The 19704-nt window shown below is 42.9% G+C and overlaps 1 protein-coding gene across 3 annotated transcripts; it reads left to right on the top strand.

The window, feature by feature from the left end:
- Positions 1–3868: 3868 nt before the first annotated feature.
- Positions 3869–6955, top strand: LOC142572888 (uncharacterized). Of its 3 annotated transcripts, none has more exons than XM_075682328.1 (5): positions 3869–4007; positions 4844–4907; positions 4995–5007; positions 5118–5143; positions 6666–6955. In XM_075682328.1, the coding sequence occupies exons 2-5, from the start codon at positions 4856–4858 to the stop codon at positions 6902–6904; spliced, it is 330 nt and encodes a 109-aa protein (XP_075538443.1). In that variant the 5' UTR covers positions 3869–4007; positions 4844–4855; the 3' UTR covers positions 6905–6955. The 3 variants fall into 3 exon arrangements, with proteins under 3 accessions (XP_075538443.1, XP_075538444.1, XP_075538442.1); XM_075682329.1 differs by having other exon boundaries at positions 4841–4907; positions 6678–6955; XM_075682327.1 differs by having other exon boundaries at positions 4841–4907.
- The last annotated feature ends 12749 nt before the right edge of the window (positions 6956–19704 follow it).

Genomic DNA, 19704 nt, shown 5'->3' with positions numbered 1-19704 from the left:
GCTGCTCTTAGGACGCGAAGTTTCAGTGCTCTTTCTTACGGGCCTTCGCTTAAACAAGAGAACCTATGGCGCAAATAAGATATGCATGGCACTAGAAATTTCGCGCACAAACCATCCAAGAGGATTGTCAATGTAAGCGAATAGCCTAATGCTTCCACAAAGGTATGTTTATCAAAGGTGCTTTTCTACACCTTCTATGTTTAAACTTTCAATTTGAAGGACACTGTGACGCGCCCGCATACTGGATACGCCCATCGAGTTTTCTGTTGAATACCTCTAGTGGGGGAAGTTTGCCTATATTGCAGCTTCAATGACGGTGTGATCAAACCTCTGTCCTCCTTACAGCAGCCCAGTGATGTGACCATTAGACCTCAATCGCGCCCTCGCATATGGAATACCAAAGTAGCGCGCACGTGACGCGTCACTTTCAGCCATTGTACCCTGCTGTAAGCTAGCGCTCCGAGACACTCCATAAAGAGCAAGTCCTTCGAGAACGGTACACGAGACGCTGTGTTAAGTGCACTGACCTTGGGGTCGCCCTACGGAGACGTTTAGCTGAACAAAAGAATACTGGTATGATGATGCGAAGAAACCCATTCGCCTTGAAAGTTAGAACAGCGTGAGTGTGTTTGAGAAAGAGTAATGCCCCCGGGCATAAAAATTTCACTTGGTTTCGAAGCCATTCACAGCGAACCACGAGTTTTTGCAGTGAACACTGCTCGTTGCGATGCGTTCTCCGTCGTCTTTGCCAGCACTACTATTGCCTGGTGCCGCCCACGAAACCCATGCACAAACTTCGCCCGTCGGAGCATCTGGGGGGGCACAGAAAACATTAAAAATTCCCTAGTTTGATCACATTTTGATCGGCAGTAGTTAAGTTATCGGGCTCCCAACCAAACCATCCTCGAGAAATTTTACCTTTGTTCAACAGCTTATAGGAGGGTTGCCATGAGTGAGGAAGTTGCCTCACGATGACGACAATGAAACGACGTTGTAGTCATAAAAAGGCAAGATGGCGTAGCACAGGTTCAAGTTCTTAGCTGTTGTTACCCTGAAAAGCGAGGTACGAGTGCCATGAGCCAAGTAGGGGGTGGAGGGAACTGTAAAAACAGCTGTGTATATTGCCAACTGACGGTCGTTTTCCTATTGACTGTTCCCTGTGGAAAGAGTAATGCGGCCTAAGGCGAGAGATGTGTCAAAGGAAAACTTACGCAACTCGAGCAATCTTCAGCCGATTACTCTGGGTGCGGCTGTCTGCAGTTCGTTAGGAAAAAAGACAATGTGGCAAAAGGAATTCAGAGAGCAGATACATACTTTATTGAAGTTGTGTCACATAAAGGAAATTAACAAAGTGTTCAATCTGTTGGCCATCACTAATGCTCATGATTAAAAGACTTGCGTAAATTTGAAGAACTTGTCGTCAGACTGACCACGCAATCTAACGATTCCCCATGAATTTTCACCTGTACCTAAAATAGGAGGCCCTTATTCTGTCCTTGCGTTTTTCAATAAGCCTTGTTTACAAGCTGCGCGCCAACATTCCTTGTTCCGTTTCGTTGCCATAGTTTCCAGGAGCTCATAGCTGCAGACAAAAGGTCGCGAAGGAAAACATTGACGTCTGCATCTGGATTTCGTGACATTGCTGCAGTTGTCGTGTGTACTTTGGTGGAAGAAAATGTTCCGGAATGCTGCTTGAGACACTCAGAGACATCGTGCATAGGCAAGAGCTTCGACTTTGGAAGTGACACTCGGAAGACAAAAGCACCTCAGTACTGCGGAGTATTTTTTTTGCGCTTGAGGCGTATTCGCAATGAAATGAACATCATGACCAGGCGTGATGGTGTAAATATCAGTTCTTTATTTTACTTTCTCCCCCCCGCCCCCAATTTTAATCTCAAACTTTCACAAATCGACTGCCTCGAAGTCACATTCTAATTCTAAGGAGCCGTTCATTTAAGTATTGGCCTATGAAAAAGGAGGCTTTGAGAGTTGAGCATTGAGGTCCTAAGGAAAACGACACAAAATAAATAAATTAATCTAATGTAATCAACAAGCTAAAGGGTTTCCAAGTTTCAGAACCCAACACATATATTCACATACCGCTTGATCATCCACTTGCCCAGTGATAGTCAAGGTAATGTCGTGGCCGATGTTACACAATACGCTGGTGGTACCGGAGCATATTATCCCGATCTGGCAGCCATGCCCCTGTACAAAATAATGGGCTGTTTTACCTAAAATGAATACAGGAATTTTAATAGGGGAAACGTTGTGGGGCTGCTCTTAGTAACGTGCCACCAAGTACGGTAAGGGTAAGGGAAACGAGAATGATCTAGCGAAGCTTACGATGAAAGCGACACAGTCTTCTATTCTCGTGCGATGCGTACGTGTCAGTTTCGTAGCAAATGTACCCCAGTTCGCGAACCGTACCTTCAGAGTATACATTCAAACATTTGCGTTCAAGAATTCAATTTAGATTTGATAACGCCTTAGGTTCAGTGAAAACTTCTATAAAATAAAGTGTAATTGAGGTAAATGGAGGTCAAAAACTTTGCCATAAAGTTCTCTATGTGTCTTACAATATTTTCATAAAACTACCGCTTGCCTAGTTCTGTAAACTGCAAATTTACAAAAATGAGCAAGTTTGCACTCAACACCTCTTAGTTGAAGTATAATGATGGATCAATTTGCTGTACAGTATAACACCTACTTATCGGCTCGTATTGTTGGTTAGAAATCTAGGAGGAAACCTCCTTAAATTGATCTTACGTGTGGGGTATCAATAAACGCTGAAATAAAATATCTGCTGCATTCTACACTTTTTAAAATGAACACACTACAGGAATTTGGAATTTTTGCACAGGGACAAAATTGCATATAAGCAAATTAAATATACACACAAATAAGTACGCTTATATTGCCAAGTGTGAAGGTTGTTTCAGGAAATGTAAAAGTGGGTAGTATGAACTGGCTGAATATAATTTCTTTTTTCTGCGCGAAAGAAACGTCCGCTGAACAAATGAGCCGACATTTATTCCACAGATTGCTGCCTTTTTCTTTTGATTAGAATATCGCGTTTTGTTTTGATAGAATAAATTTTTTTATTCGCCAACCTGCATGCGTTCACCCTAGATCAAAGCTCTCTCACTGTCCACCGCTCGCCGCACACGCTACCTTTGGATTGCTGTTCTTGTAGCTGCACTTCACCAACTTGATCGTGAATGAAATCTATTGATAGTTGTTATGTCGTAAACGTACCCATACAATAACAAAAGCCCAGCTACCCAATTGAATTGGTAGTTCGGGTTATGATTCACTGGTTATAACTTCCATAAATATATTCTTCCCAATCACGCCGAGTCTGTGCTAATACGAGTCTATGCTCGTATTTTGGTACTTACTCTAAACTGCACATTTAGGTTATGATGTCGCTATTCAAGAACGCTCTGAGTGCTCGCCTCTGCACGTTCATGCTAAACCTTCGTAATATATTTTGGTTAATACGATGCAGCCACAAGCACGTATTAGAATTGTATTGGCTGTGGTATTGCGCAGGTAAAATAATAAATCTGATCGCACATTTACTATTGGAATGTGATATGTGCTACATGAACATAACTCATAAAAGTGGGCGAGACCACAGTTCATTGCAGTTTGGTTTGCGTCGTGCAGAGAAACAAATAGTTCCAAAGCACGTGCTAGGTGAGGGCATCAGAATCTGGTATCGGTAGATAGGAATGAAAGCTGACGTAGAAAGGATTTTTCTCACAACACCTGCTCACAGTTTCAAGGGAAAATCTTTGTATAGATAAGGGAGCAATCAGCTGCTTCACTTCTTTCCAAGAATTAATATCTGAGCAGTGAAACTTACTGCCTATGTCATAAGTGTGTGACACGACACGAAGAGACGTGACACGGACGGAAGTTCAGCGGACATATAAAGTGCACCTGAAGCTCCCGTTGTCACAGGGTCCGCTACAGCTTCAGGTGATTCTCCAGCCCCATAGGTAATGTTTCTTCTGATCTATTCAATTGCACTGCCTGCTACTATAACCTCGGTGGTGCTTTAAATAGCTCTAATTTCACTAACTTCAGAAACCTATTTCAATTATTCAGACGAGGTTTCATGCAGTTGATCAAAATAGCTTGCATTAAAATGAAGCGATGGCAAATGCGAGGAATAAACCCAGTAAAGAAGAAAAATTAATGTTGGCAAGGTTAATGAGAGGGTGTAATCGTGTCATTTGTTCGGCGTGTTTTTCAAAGACACCATTTCTAAAATAACGTTTACGAAGTAATACACTGATTGAAATTGTAGGCTCTTACGGGTATTTTCAAAGTAAACGCCAATAGTGCATTTAGTTCATGGAATACATTGTGACATAGGGCTCACTTTAACATAACGCATATCATTCAGTATCTATGGTTGCACATGACGTCTTGGTTGAATTTTCTGCAAATGTAAGTCTGAAAAGAAGGTACAGGTAAAATTAGCCCTAAGAATTCACGTGACTTTGAGTCAGCGTAGGCCCGGAAGTGCGAGGAGCCTTTTGGAGATCAATATCTTATTGAAAGCGGCCTAACCAAAGTAGTCTGGAAATAATCAACCGGAAGTGACTGAGGAATTTAGAGCAAATACTGCGAGGAGCGAATTACTGTAGGCGGAGCTAATGCACTTGTGAGGCACTTACTCGATGCAAATAATCTACTTCCGAGCTTATTCCATTTGCCTAAGCGAATCTCTATTAACGCAAAGCATCGAATGAAACAAGTTTTGCCGAATAATGTATTGATTGGTACCTACGGAATTATCAGTCTTTAACACATATTTTTTTCACAGTAGCCAGAAACGAGAATGAAGTTAGCCGTGACCTTTCTAGTGGTGATTCTCGCCGTGACGAGTACATGTGAGTAAAAGTTTCTGTATTTCTTCAACTTTTTGTTTCAAAGTGTACGAGATTTCGATAAGATATTAACTATTTTCTGTCTTTCAGATGGAAGCCCCGGGTGAGTAGAGGCAACGTTAATATTTATTATTCAATTCATTTTCTCATCGGTACACTTGTTGTGTATTGCATGACGAACTTCTGCCAATCTGGCATATTTTGGTGATCCAGGTACCAGAGAGATGAAGTGGACGAAGGTAAGCAAAATAAATACTATTTTTTTACATCAAATGCTTACAATTTATGAGATAAATAGGCTTTAGTAAAACTTTCTGGAAAACACGCGCAAAACTTACGTTTTATTCCGAATTTCGCGGTTTCATGACAATCTGTAGCCAGAATGATTAGAGCTTTTATATTCCCTGAGCAATATGATACTCAACAAAGAAACACAAAGTAAAATCGTGCAATATCCCCGAAAAGTGTGCTGTTCTTTTGCTATTAGCAGAGATGCTTTTGTTAGTGAATAAACAAGGATTACATCGCATTTTACTTTGCCTATGAAACACAAATCTATGAATTATCGGTTGCAGTGGATATCACCACTATGTACTGTCGATAGGGCCAATTCGTTGGTAAGCGCAATAATGCAATATAAATAATTTTTATGCACTGATACACAGGGCGTTACAAGCTCCGACCATCTTGGAACACCATGCTAGGGCTATCTCTGATGTTTGCTGCACTGCTACTAGACGATAATATGAGCAAAAAGCTACTAACGAGTGAATATATCCAATGAGACTTTAGAAGGCGCCTAAGGCATTCGATATTCAATCTAAGCAAGTCATTCTTTAATATAGCAAGACTTGTAAAGTGCTGACATTACGAAGCTAACCTCAGAACGATATGAATTCTTGTGTTTTACTGTGAAAATAACGAAATGATTATGAGAATGCAGTCCGTAGTCTGGGACTCGAAATAATTTGGAACACATGGGCTTCCTTAACGGGCACCTTAATCATTCCTACAAACATTTTTGCATCTCAGCCGCATTGAAATGGGTTTGGCGCTGCACGCATTTGGCCCACCACCTCATGTTCAGCCGCATATTGCAGAATGCATAGCCACAGGATGGCTTACGTTATGCTATGTATTCAAGGTGTTACATTGAGCTTGACATGAAGAGCTATTTCATTGATTCAGTTGAATTAGCAGGTTGTCTGGCGTCTTTTGGTAAATTGTGTACAGGCTGTAAAATGCACAGATTTATGCTAATTGCTCTATATAATCATCTATATACATAGGCGTTTACCTGTAAAAAAATGTTTTTTGTGTGTGCAAAGCGCACAACTGTTACGGCAGGGATGACGTCTAAGTATCTTTATTTTGTAGTGTTAACTACTGAGTAATCCACGTGGCACTGCCGTTTTCTTTTATGTGTTTATCTGGGTGGTAAATGCTGCTACGTTCAATATAACTACATCCGTTTAGAAAGGCCTTAGCAAAGTTTGTGACAAACCGTTACTAGCTTTTCGATAGTAGTTGACAAGACTCTTTACTTAGAGGGCGGAACGCAGAAATAAACATATGAAGCCTGGATATGCGGTGGAATATGCAACTTTATTCAACACTACAAACATTCCTAACAAGTTCCATACTTTTTGCTTGTAATTACTACGGAGCACATTTCTTGAACTCCCGGACAGCTATACGTACTGGGAAAGCAAAATTTATGTTATGTGTGTGAGCCTTCCAAGGCCATCTCATATCTCATAGACGACTTCACAGATGACGCAACGACACCGTACTGGAAGAAGCCTGTCGGCTGGATTCTAGAGCAGCTGGGAAAATGGCTCCAACGGTCGGCCGAGGGCTCACCGGCATTCTATTCTGCAGAAGGCGCTGCCGATTTCCCTCAAGACCCAACGATCGAGCACATGAGAAGGGTTGCACAGCTTCTTAACAAGGTTGCGGATGCGGTGGAAAAAGGAGAGAAAGTCTACCTCTTCGACTAAGGCCCCTGTTTCAGTTTGCCTTTAAAGCGGGAAAATAAATGAATGATGTGCTTTCTTTGTATTTCTTTCTTCAATATCACTATATCTCAATAGAGATAATTGAAGCCAGCGTGAACGTATTAAGACGCTCATGAGCGCCGTTAGGGATTCTCGCGGACGATTTGTTAATAAACACATCTAAACAAATATGCAGAACGGGTATTTTAGGAGACTCACTCGGCAGCTGACGTTCTTTTGTCAATGACCGAAGTATGAGCATCGGCAAGTATTTACCAAGCAAGAAATGCCGCCGAACTGAACATTTTTATAAGGGAACTGTTATGCCTCAGAGCCTGACGCAAACACGGGCTTCTGTGGAAACGATTCTTGAAGCGACATTCCTTGCTCGGCCACGACTCCTCACTTCAAGCTTTCATTTTCCATTTAACCTCTTTCTTCGTTTTTTCACACATTGGTGATTTCTATAGCAGCCTCTCAGACATCAGGCATTCTCCCTTGCGTCCATTTAGCCATAATCATGGTGAATCTAATGTGTACCTTTTCCCCTTGAGCTAAGTCATCTGATGCTCAGATAGCATTCACGTCGGATGTCACTATTGCATACGCAATAAACATTGCCCTCTAGGAGCCTCGCTTATCGGTAGCTATGCAAATCGTGCCTCAAGTGCTGATGTAGTTCTTTGTCCATTTATCACAATCACTTATCACTAGAATATAGGTTCAGTAATATGGTGTTCTTGAATTGCCATTTCAAAAAGTTGTCGTTTAATAGCTGTTTGGAAGATGGTTCTAGTGCGAAGGGCTTTATTTCGCGGCATACGAACTGCTGATAATAATAATTTGCAGGGTAAGCGCGCGCTTTAGATTTGGCACATGTTGCTGATTGTAAATGCATCTTCTGGCATCAATGCTTTGTTTCACGTAGTACGTCAGATAACAAGAGACCCGTCGGAATGATATCGAGGCGATACTTGTGCTTGCACTCGTGAGTCCGTGATGGGTACGGTAACGCATGTTTCCATACGCTGATATAAGCGACGATTGCTGACTGCTAGGCTAGCAAGGGTAACTTCATATCCCCGACCGATTCAGCTGATTGAGATGTAAAGTAATTTGTAAACTGCCAAGCTATAAGAAAACTGATCGTCTAAAAAATTGGGCTACCTTTTTGTAGTAAAAACTTTCGTCACTTCAATATATCGTCTTTATACAGTCGTTGTTATGCCACCATGGTCATACCATTATTGTCATTCTGCCGCCACAGTGACAACAATGGCGTGTGGGATGCGCACGATTGACCGCCACAATTAAGCTCATGTTTAGAGAGGTGATTTCCGGCGAAAATGTGTCCAACTCGGCGGGGTTCTCCCCAAGCAAATGGTTTATAAACAGGGCCACCCTTCTTTGCAAACACTGATCTCAATTTTGCTTAAACCTATTCCCAGAGCGCTTGGGATCCACAAGTATTTCTTTATGTTGACTGAACAGCGCGATTACCTCGCAATTCACTTGTAAACGCTGTTTTGTATCCGTGAGCTCCTCTACATATCCTTCTTTCACTTTTCTTTTCTCCCCACTCCCTTTCTTCTAATGTTTAGGATACCACACCAGCTGAAAGTGGTTAAGCTCACCGCGTTTCTTTTTTTTATCTCTCTCTATTTCTATTGCAACGCGGGGCAATCATGGAGACAGTGAAAGATTTGCGCAGGTAGATTACGGTGATGCTGTGGCATTCCAGTCACTGAGGTTCAGTATGTGGACATGGATACTAGGAATTTTTCGCCTTTCTCCAGGTTTGGCATCAGTGCCTCGTCGAGCATAAGCTTAGTGTGAGGTGTATTATGCATCTTAGGCGTCGAGGAGAAAAGCATGAAGAAAAGCGAAAATGATAGCATGGTGAATTACGGAGAACAGGTTACGTGTATTGTTCAGCACAACACTAACAGCACATTTAGCGGAATCCGTATTTGGAAGTGATATTAAGATTGTCTTCACGAAGAGTGTTGTCGTGGCGCCTCTGGGCGCATTAAACCTCAAGTACTGCCTTTCACACTTCTCAAAACTTGCAATTTTGCCTGCGCCTAGAGGCCAACATCATCTCAGTATTGAAAGTGTGATAGAATTCATCGAAGGCTTTGCGTTTACCTACTCCAAAAATGCGCGAAAACTGCATACCTTTTTTTTTCACCTCTTACATAGTTTGGCTGAGCCGTTACATGTGTAAGATGCCGGGTGCGGTCTTGTGGATGAGTGGCAGCATTTCACGGCGGAACCAGGCAAGGACGTTGGTAAACCGTGCTTTAAGCAGGCGTTCAACTAGTCATGGTGGTAAAACTTTAACCAGACGAGCCTTACGGTGCATTTGATTGTTTACCATACTCTGCCACTCAGTTCATCATCTTGTATGTTAAAACGGTAGAAATTATACTAGGATTTGAGGAACACTCTGGACGTTTCCCTCACCATGATGGCTATATTCTGAGATCCCGCGAGTCGGAGTGCATGTGGCATAGTCACTGAGAGCAGAATTATGTCCTGTCCGGAATTGTTGCTTGGTTGTTCTTACCGAAAAAAGCGGGAGAAATTGAGAACACATTCATACACTCAAATACATCATAAAGCGATAAGGTTGCTGAGTTTCAGAGGCAGCGCCTGTATAGTATTGAGCTTTACGCAACCGCCGCAATTCTTCAGGAATATCTAACCGTTTAGAGTTGGCGGCGTGACGCAATAACGAGATCATTTTGCAGCGTTTGATGGGAAATGCAGGATTAAAAAATATTGCACTCTTTAAGACAATGTTGTCTCCGAATAGTAGTCGTGGTGTGTTTGAGTGTATTTTGTTTATTTCATGATCTGGCTCTGGTAGCAGAGTGGCTGCTTCGGCTAGTTGGGGAGGCATCTCGCAGCGTGTTCAGCGCAACGGTAACAGTGACAAAAAAGAGGACACGGACCAGCGCTCGCCCGCGTCTCCTTGTTGCCACTCTTGTTATCGTGGTGCTGTACACCCTCGAAGGTACTGGCAGGTCATGAACGGCATGCACTTTATCAGCGACGCAGCATTTTGGAAAAAAAATAGCAAGCTGAATACTTCCAATAAAGAAAACGAAAGCAGGACAGATGACGCTTATTCTTTACGCACAAGATACACCACAAGGTGTGTAAACTTTTTTAGTGAGTAGGCTGCTATATAATCTCAATTAGCTAATGATCTGTTTACTCTTAGAGAAAAGAAAGCGCATATTACTGGGAGTACGGAAGATATGTCCTACTCACGGACATGCCTCTTGGCTAGTACTGGCGTGCCATAATAAGTAAGGGGATCTGGGTACAACGGACACTCAGTATTAACGAAAATGACGGTGATATGGTATCTGATAACAATAGTGGCACAGCCAACTGCCTTTCTGTAGGGATTACGTGCACACTTTCCGGCATGCCCTCCTAGGTTGAAAATATTGTAATTGGAATACGAACGTCCAGAGGGCACTCAATGAATTTAATTAAATAATTGAATTTAAATTGCAAAATTTGAGTAGGGTCCCGAAGGTTGGTGAAAGCCTATACAGAAAATGTTTATGGTAGGAAAAACCACTTTAAAATTTCCAAAATAGTCCGCTCTTTTTCTTTCAATATATTATATGTATGCCCCCCCCCCTAATCATCTGACCTGCACACTATAAATAACAGAAAACATTTGCACTTGTACAAGAAATACCGGTACCATGAAATCTGCAGCTGGAGCAAAACAAATTCAACACGTTCTCGTATAGTACGACACACACTGTTGTCTGGGTCGTAGTAAATTATGCAAATAGAAAAAAAAAACGCTGCAGAAGTTTGCAAATTTTTAAGGCAACAATGAAATTTCGCACAAAAACTGTTTGCATGCATTGCGGATGTTTGGACAAAGCAGTACAGGAATCTGTTAGGTTATGCATAGCGACAACTAAACGGCTCCGAAGAAGTTGACCTAACGCTCACCACAAACGCCGCATACCCCACAAGAACGGGTAGCTCGGTCAACCGCGGCACAATACCGGAGCTCAATTTCATCCGCAACGTTCCAAACTATCAGTGGAACAACCTCTTCGAAGATCTGGGTAGCGATCATCACATCGTTGAGACAACGATTGGCACCCCATCCAGAGGACCCAGAAAAATGACGTACGTCGACTGGGACAAGTTCCGCGAGTCATGACACGAATGCCGAACAGGCAAAGAACCAATGGAATAATGGACGTCGCAACTAAAGGCCGCCATTAGGGTGGCTACGAAGGAAATAGAGACAGATCTCCCCGTTCAAAGCATGGACAGCCGACTGGTTCACATGCTCGAAGCTAAATAACAGCTCACCAGGAGATGGAAAGAACAAAGACACAACCGAAGGCTGAGGAAAAGAATTTCTTTCCTCAACCAGCTGATTGCAGAATATTGCACGCAACTATCTAACCAGCATTCAAAGGAAGTGTGCTTTACTATGGAACTGATCCTGGGAGTGTTAGCCAGCGCCGCCGCTCACAAATATTGGCGTTGGATGTGGAACAGACTTTCTGGCACAGGTGTCACGAGTACATGATCTTTTTGGGTGAAGGCAACTGGTCAATTTAAACCCGCATATGCTACCTGAAGGCATCAACCTTGCCCCATTCGAGAACCTCGTTAAGTGATAGATGAGAAGGAAGCGGGTTAAGCGAGGGGCCCCAATTTTATTATTCGTATTATAAGAACCCAAAAAACAATAACACCAAGAACAATATCCACATGTTGTCCGATCGGAATATGCCTTCAAACAGAATAGCACGCGTAGAACGAACCTTGGTTAATATGCGACAATACGAACCGCTATTTCATCTGTTATGGACTAAAGAACAAAAAGAACCGTAAAATACACGTGAAGATATCTGTACGGCCTAGTTGATATTAAGTGAAACTTGCATGTACAGCGCAGAATGGGACCCGTGGCAAAATGCAAATTCGTTTTACATTTAGTCGTCTTTATTGTTCTGCGTTAAAATATTTGGGTTATACGCAGCTAATAAACTAATAATTATAACACGAATCCGAGGGCCATTCAAGAAAAAAATAAGAGGATTAGGGCAAAGCTAAAACTATATTTTTAATTCTGAGAGGTCCATAATATAAAACATTCGTAATCACACATCAACTCAAATTCTATTACTCGAATAAAATAAAAAAAAGATCCGCTAACAGTTGTATCAGTTAGGCACTGCGGGCAGCTGGTCAACTGAGAAACATTTCATTGAATTGACGTACAATTATGTCTATGGCGTAAGTCCAGTGTACAATGTTGCGCGGTTTAAAATGCGGACGAGCCAAGTTTGTGTTTTACATAATTCCCCTCCTACTTCCGTCTTTCCACTTCGTTGGGTATCAACACCTTGCATAAAAAAACGAGTTCTTTTTCTCTTCGGACTTAGAATCATCCATGTCTATTTCATGACTGTGGCGAGCTTGCAGGTGCTGCAAAACAGTGTCTCTGGTTTTTTCTTGCATCTTCATGTCATAGAAGTGCGACTTGCAAGAGCAGGGAATGCAGTGTTTCGGTGAGCTTAGTGGAACGCCATTACAACAAAATGCTCGTATAAGAAAGGGCTATTAACGTCACAGTCAAATTCCTGCCTTCCACATGTTCTCTAAGCGCTTCTACATTGGAGACCAGTACAACGGACTTCCAAATGTAACGAAGATATTTAAGCGTCCTCGGCAGTCGAACTGTTGCGTTTTAGTGAAAGGTATAAGCAGAATCGTCACCACTATGCTGAGGCCTTTAGCACTGCCGGCCGTGCGGGTGACGCACCTGGCGAGAGTACCAATGTCAGCGAGTCCTGATACACTGCTCCAGGAATCCCTCAACTCGCACCTTCAACTGTTTCTCGGAACACAGCCTCGAATGCGATGGCTGTAGTGGACGTCGCAGTTGATGAGAACGTGATGTATGTTTTGCTGATGACCGCTCACGTCTTGAAGGACATGTAGGGCGGAAAGTGCGCGAAAGTCATGAAAGACAACAGTGATGAACAGCCTACAAAACGAACCAGCAATTTTAATGTCAAGAGATGTAACCGCAACATTCGATGAACTGCAGCTTTACCTGCCATCGATTTAAGGTTTGGCCGCGGCGCGGCCCCGGAATTTGGCCGCAATAAAGTTTCCGGCAGTCGCGGTTTGCATAAGTTGAAGTATGCAAAAAAGGAGCTACCTGTTTTAGAATGTTTAGCTTTAAATTCATGTTAAATAGTGGTTTTCTGTTGTTTAACGTGTTCGCCTTCTCTATTGTAGCTGTGCCTTGCGCGATACTTACGGCGAAGTCGTTTGTATTATGAAATATCTTGGAAATCAGAACCATTTCTTCATAAAGGCGTTTGAGAGTAAGCAGCGTCTTATAACAAACAGCTTAACTTGCATAGAAAAAGGGATTGACAGAAAGTTAAGTCTCAGAATTATTTCACAAAACCAAAATATGTGCAATGACTTCCCTAGAGTTCATTCTTTTTCTTATGTCCGAACCAAAGTCTGAAGAATTATTTAGACCAAGATTTAGTGTATGCACTGCCTCCTTTTTCTTTTCATTCATATTATGTATTTCGATTTGGCTGTTAAAAGTGGTTATAGCCAACTTGCATGCGCCTGAGAAGAAAGTTGTCCCTCACTGTCAATATCTCACTGCGGACACCACCGTAATATCGCTATCCTTAAATCGAACTGCGCTTCAGCAACCAGTTTGCGAATTAGTTACAGTCATACTTATTCTGCAGTAAACGTGAAAGTATAATAAAAATATCTCAGTAAATCAAGATACTTGATAAAAACAACATTCATACTCCTCGCGAAGTATCGGGTGTTTTGAGCATGAAATTTGAGTTGACGTTTCTTTTGAGGAATCATGAAATAAATTCTCGCGTTGGACTTATCTGTGTGGCCAGTTCTTTGTTTTTAATCATGATGAATGCACGCCGCTGTAGTTGTATATGTTCTCTGAAACTCAACGCGCTGATGATGCAACCTGCCAAAGGAGCATGAATTTTTACGGCAGGGGCAGTGAGAGTGGCTTCCGACGACCCCTGCAGCTTTAGCGGCTGTCAATTCCAAGTTTGGCCATGTCGCAGCCGTGTAATTTCCATGCAATAAAGCCTGTGGCCTTCGCGCTTTGCATCAGTTGAAGTATGCACCAAAAAGCCACCTATTCAAGATCGCTCTGAGAGCTCCCATCAGCACGTTCGAACTATTGCTCCTAAAGAGTATTTCGATAATAGTTGTGCTTTCGCAAGCGCTTTTTCGGCAGTTTTCGAATATGTTATGTCCGCAGGTAAAAGAAATGTCGCATGTTTTCAGTTGCGCTATTTAAAGTAATCTACGAGCCTAACGCATAGAAAACTGGGTGCGGCCGTAACGCTTCTGGCGTGTATATTGGGTCGTCTAGAAGTGGTAATAATTGTCCAAATGGCGTGCATGGTCTTAAGCAAGTGACTTGCGTACATAGGAAGAAAAGCTGCCGTCCTCACAACGCGAGCGTGAAGTTTCAAGGGAACTTTTTTGTCCGCAGATAACGGGGCAATCAGCTCATTGCCTTGCTCCAATACAATCATATGAGTAAAATGAAGCTTGCTGCGTAGGTCGTGGGTGTGGGGCACGTCACATGAGCTAAGGTGACAGAAAATGAGGGTAGGCTAACGTTTACAACATTTATGCCGCTAACTGTGTCACAGGGTCCAAATAGGTTTTTGTGAATTTCCGTTGTCGCAGATAATATTTCTTCTCTTGTATCTGCCAAATTTCGTGGTGCGTGAAGAAAGTCATCAAGTTCTAACCGCTTCCAGCACTTTGATTTGCTTAGCAGTAGATTTGTTAAGCAGTTTAGGTTTCAATAAGCTTATCAAAAGACCTGGCGTTTTCCTAAAGGCTGATACAAGGACAGGAATGGGCGCCAGCTTGAGGGATACTAAATGGTATTGAAGGCACTGAAGTTATAGTACTTGTGCGCACATACTAACATGTTATTACTGCTTTTTATAAAGCTAATTCTGATTGGCTGTTCTCGATTCAGAAATATTGATTTTTTTATTGACACAGGAGCAATCTGAATCAATTAAATGAAACATAAAAAGTAGATGATAAGAATAAGCTGCGACAGTTTGTTTGTACTTTCGGCAGTAGCCTATTTGTCTAAACTATATATTCAAAAATCACCCCAAAAATCTGCGTCACTTTGAGTCACGTGAAAGTGCGAATTTTGAAGAAGGTATTCGACTTGAAGAATTCAATTAAGCTTGCTTGACCGTAGTAGCCTGGAAACACTGCCTTGCAACGACTGAAAAATTGTGAATCATGTGCCGACCTAGCGTGCCTACTATATAGCCTGGAGTTCATGCACATATGACGTGCTTGTTCGAAGCAATTTACTTAATTTACACCGCCACGTTATAGTATGGTCCGGGAATAATATACTTACCACCTTTACCTAAGCCAAGCTATATTAGCGTACTTCTAACGGCACATAGCTTCTTCAAAAGGAATAATCAGTCATTTTTACTTTCTTTTTCAGACAAACGTGGAACAAGAATGATGTTTACAGTATCTTTTCTAGTGGTTATTCTCGTGAGGACGGCTTCCTGTGAAGAAATGTTGCTGTATTTTTTCCTTTTTTTCCAAAGTGTTCGGGGACCTTGCTAAGATATTGAAAGTAGTCACGCAGTCCCGCATGAGTACTGACAAAGATTACATTTTACTGATGGCCAAAGCTGCTTGCTGTATGCTAACTCAGTGTAGTATTTGTTGCCTTCTGAATGACACGAATGCCTGCCACTTTGGCGTATTTTTTTCGTTTCATGTACAAGGAAGATGAAGTGGGCGAGGGTAAGTGAAATAAATAATAATTCTGGTATTAATCGGGTACAGTGTATAAACTCAAGCTTACTTTCTTACGCGGGATTTAGTGGTGTGATGGCAAGCTATATTTATGCTGATTACTGCATTTATATTTTCTCAAGCACTAGATTATTCAATAAATAAACAACAAAGCGAAATGGCGCTTCTGTCTGACGTTCAGAGGAATGTTTACTTGTAGTCCGCTATTAAATAGCGCACTTTTGTTGGCGAGTAAAGAAGGTTTTCGTTGTATTATGCTGTGCCGATTATGCACTAATTTCTTAATCAGTGCTTCCTGCGGAATAAGACATCACGAAGTATGCAATTTTTGAATAGCAGTTTAATCAGAAATGAATAATAACAAAATGGTCTATCCTATCCAACCATACACATCGTTCTACGAGCTCGGATCATTTTTAAAAAGTATCACAGGGCTGCCTCTCAAGTTTTTGATGCACCCTTAGGGGGAAGAAGTAGTAGATATTCAGAAAATATCAGTAAAGCAAGCAGGTAGGAATTTTACCAGCCAATATATATTTTTGCGAGTTACCTAATTGCTACAGTCGAAAATTCAGGCTCGAGTGCTTGCTGAAGTTCAGTGCTTTCCAAAATAGCAATATTTCGCAAATTCTGCTTTTGTCTTGGCCATTGTTTATATTACAGGGTGTCCTGACGGTTTTAGCGCGATCTTCAGAGGATCTGCACGTTCTTTCATTATATTCGACTAATGGTTGACAGTTACCTCATGGTCTGCCTAAAGCATACGATAAGGAAAAGTATGCTTATGAGTGTGTTTATCAACACAGATACTGACGTGGTTGCCCCTAAAACGTGCGCTAACAAAACAATCGCTATATTTGTGCAGGTAAGGTCGTCCTGGAAGACCTGTCCCGAAGCATCCCAGTCACTGTACTGTGTGATGCTCTGTGCAACTTCATCATTTCATACTTTACGTGCAAAGCGGTTACTCGAAGCAGGATGTTTCCGGCAAGCATTGCATCTAAGTACCGTTATTTGATGGTGTTAGGATAATGAACTTAAATGTTGCAATGGCGCTGTCGAGTTCTCTTTTATCTGCGTAGCAAACGTTAGGTGTGCCATTACTGAAACTGGTGGCTAATATCTAGGACAACATTTGTGACAGGCAGCTACTAACTTTCGGATAGTATCCGACACGGCCTGTTCTTCAAGGAATTTATATATTTAGGTCGAACATTGTCGATAAAAGTTCCTTTACATTTATGGCGAAACATACAACTTCATGAAATACTCCAAAAATTGTTGGCAATAACGTACTGTTGATTCTATCTCGTTATTGCAGTCCATGTTTCTTGAGCGCTCAGAGAAATTACGCTACCGGTGATTCAAAACTTCGCAGATGACGTAACGACACAGTTTGCTGGCTTCTACACTACATGATTGGCAAATGGCTCCAAAACTCTAGCTGAGGGGTCGCCGGCTTCATTTGCTGCAGAGGAGACTGCCGATTTACCTCAAGACTCCACAATCGATCCCACCAGAAGGGTTGCACAGCTTTTCAACAAAGTTGCAGATACGGTAGAAAAGGGAGAGGAAGTTGACCTGTTCGCCTATTGCTCGTCTTTCACTTCGTCTTTAAATTGTGACAACTCGGCGTCTGCGTCAAACTGGTGGTATAACAGGCGCCAACTAGCCCAACAAAAAGTTCTGGTGGTGACTGCAGTCTCCGCTTCATTTGACCAAATAACTCGACTTGCGATGTTGCCCACTTAAATTAGAGATCGAATTTTGTGAGAAGAGTCACATGTGCGGCGATGCGAGAGAAAGTATTGACAAAGCGGCTATAGCAGGCACACAGACCAAGAAACCCGGGCAATGACTTCTTGTCGAAGGGTTGCGGAAAGTTTACGATGGTATCTGCTTTCTGCAGAGCAAGAATGAATCCTGACGTGCTGATGACGTGGTCCAGGAACAGAAGTTCTTCGTATGCGAAGCGGCATTTCGCTGGCTTCAGAGTAAGCCAAGATGTCTTCATGGGCCCCTATTACTGTCGCATGATGTTTAAGGTGAACATCAAGTTAGACTAAACAGGTCTGTCATTTAGAGCAAGTCAATACCGTGTCCACTACACGCTGAAAAGTTGCAAGTGCCGAGAAATGGCGAAATAACATGACTACGAATCCACAAAGGCCGTTGGCTTAATAAAGGCGATCTTCTATGTATCCCTTTCGTCGACCTCAATTTGCCAGTAGCCCGTCTTGAGGTCCATTGAGGAAAAATAATTTTAGTTGCAGAGGCAGTCCAACGCGTCGTTTATTCGTGGGAGGTGCTATACGTCCTTCTTCGCGTTTTTACCCAGGCAGAATACAAAAAACACTCAAGGGCTCTTAGATAGCTGGACGGTAACGTCGCATGACATTTCGTGGACTTGTCTTATAGCGCCCCCTTCTGGCGTCGAATCTCGTTAAGGGCTCCAGCAGAATGGTCGAGCCCATTCTCCGGGTATTATGCAATGTTTACTACGTGGTGTTTGTCGAATCCTTGATGACGACGAGAAGCAGCCCTTGTATTGTTGCAGCAGACTTTTGAGCTGTGCTACTGTATAGCCTGGAAGACGGGTGAATAGTATAGCCTAATTCTGCAACATGGACCATCGTTGTTAATTCGGCGGATTCCGAGAGGATGAACGTATCACTTCTTGCATGCGGGCATTCTTCGCATCCTTGTTGATGTATTTAAAATCCACGACTGAAGTTTGTCGCCATCGCCTGCGCTTCTCCAAAGCGAAATTGCAAGTTTCCCCTTGCGGTGACGAATTTACAGTCGAGCAGCTGTTAGTCACTCTCAACGTTGCCTTGCATGTCTCCCATGTGTTCTGTTCCGACGTAAATCATGCAAGGTGGAACAGTGACTTGATCTGTTATCACGTTCAAGGCACGGCAACTGAGACTCCTATTAGGCGGTAACGCTTCATTCGTGGACAGTGTTATGGATTTCTATTTTAAGTCGATGACTGCACCATGTAGGCAACGCAAATTGATGCCCACGATTACGTCCCACGAGCATTGTGGCAAGATAACAAACGTCTCAGGGTAAATCAGGTTGCGCACTATAACCCTTACCGCGCAGATTCCAGTCGATGTTATGAGCTCTCTAGATTTGGGTGCCTTCCTATCCAGGGTTTACTGTCTTTAGCTTGGCGGTGAAGGGCTGACTCATTAGGGTGTAGTTGGCTGCTGTGTCCAGTAAAGCGCTGAATGCGTGGCCATCGAGAAGCACGTTGAGGTCAGTGCTTCTACGCCTTGCGCTACGGTCATGTCGTAGTGTCACATCTCGGCTTCGTCGCATTGTCCCGTCGTTACGTGTCGTTCTAATGTCTTGTGTAGGCGGCGTAGTCTTGGCTTCAGGACTTGTTCATGATGGCGGGGTGTCGTTATTATGTCGTCGATAAGGATGCTCAAGCGTCGTGGTCATCTGCGACGGATGATCTTCGGCATTTCGACGAACAAGAAGCACAACTTTATCAGTCGCTGATTTTAATTTTCCTGATATGGGCTTATACACCAGCCCCGGTGCGGCTCAGTGTATGGTCGGCAGTGCGGTGACGCGTAGCGTCCTGGTGACGGCGAATAGGAAGTTCGTGGAGTCTCTACTGCGTTACAGCTAGGTGGTCGGCGGTATCACTAGGCCACTCACCTTGCTGTGCGTGGCAAGTTGAAAGCGAAGCCTCGCAGTCCCATCCCTCGATAGGGGCATCGGTGATGAATGTGGCCTGCTTCTCCGCAATAAATAATAGCAGAGTGAGCGGTGGTGGGAGCGCGCCATAGATTTCTCTTCCTATGAAAGCCGCGATAGGGAACGGGATTGCTGGCGGCGGGTGACGGTAGCGTCGGTCATAACTTCTGGCTGGGGAGACGGTGATTCCAGCTATA

Source organism: Dermacentor variabilis, chromosome 2 (assembly GCF_050947875.1).
Source record: "Dermacentor variabilis isolate Ectoservices chromosome 2, ASM5094787v1, whole genome shotgun sequence".
Taxonomy (NCBI): Eukaryota; Metazoa; Arthropoda; class Arachnida; order Ixodida; family Ixodidae; genus Dermacentor; species Dermacentor variabilis.
Note: the sequence above shows the minus strand (reverse complement) of the source record. Positions and strands in the feature narration are given on the sequence as shown.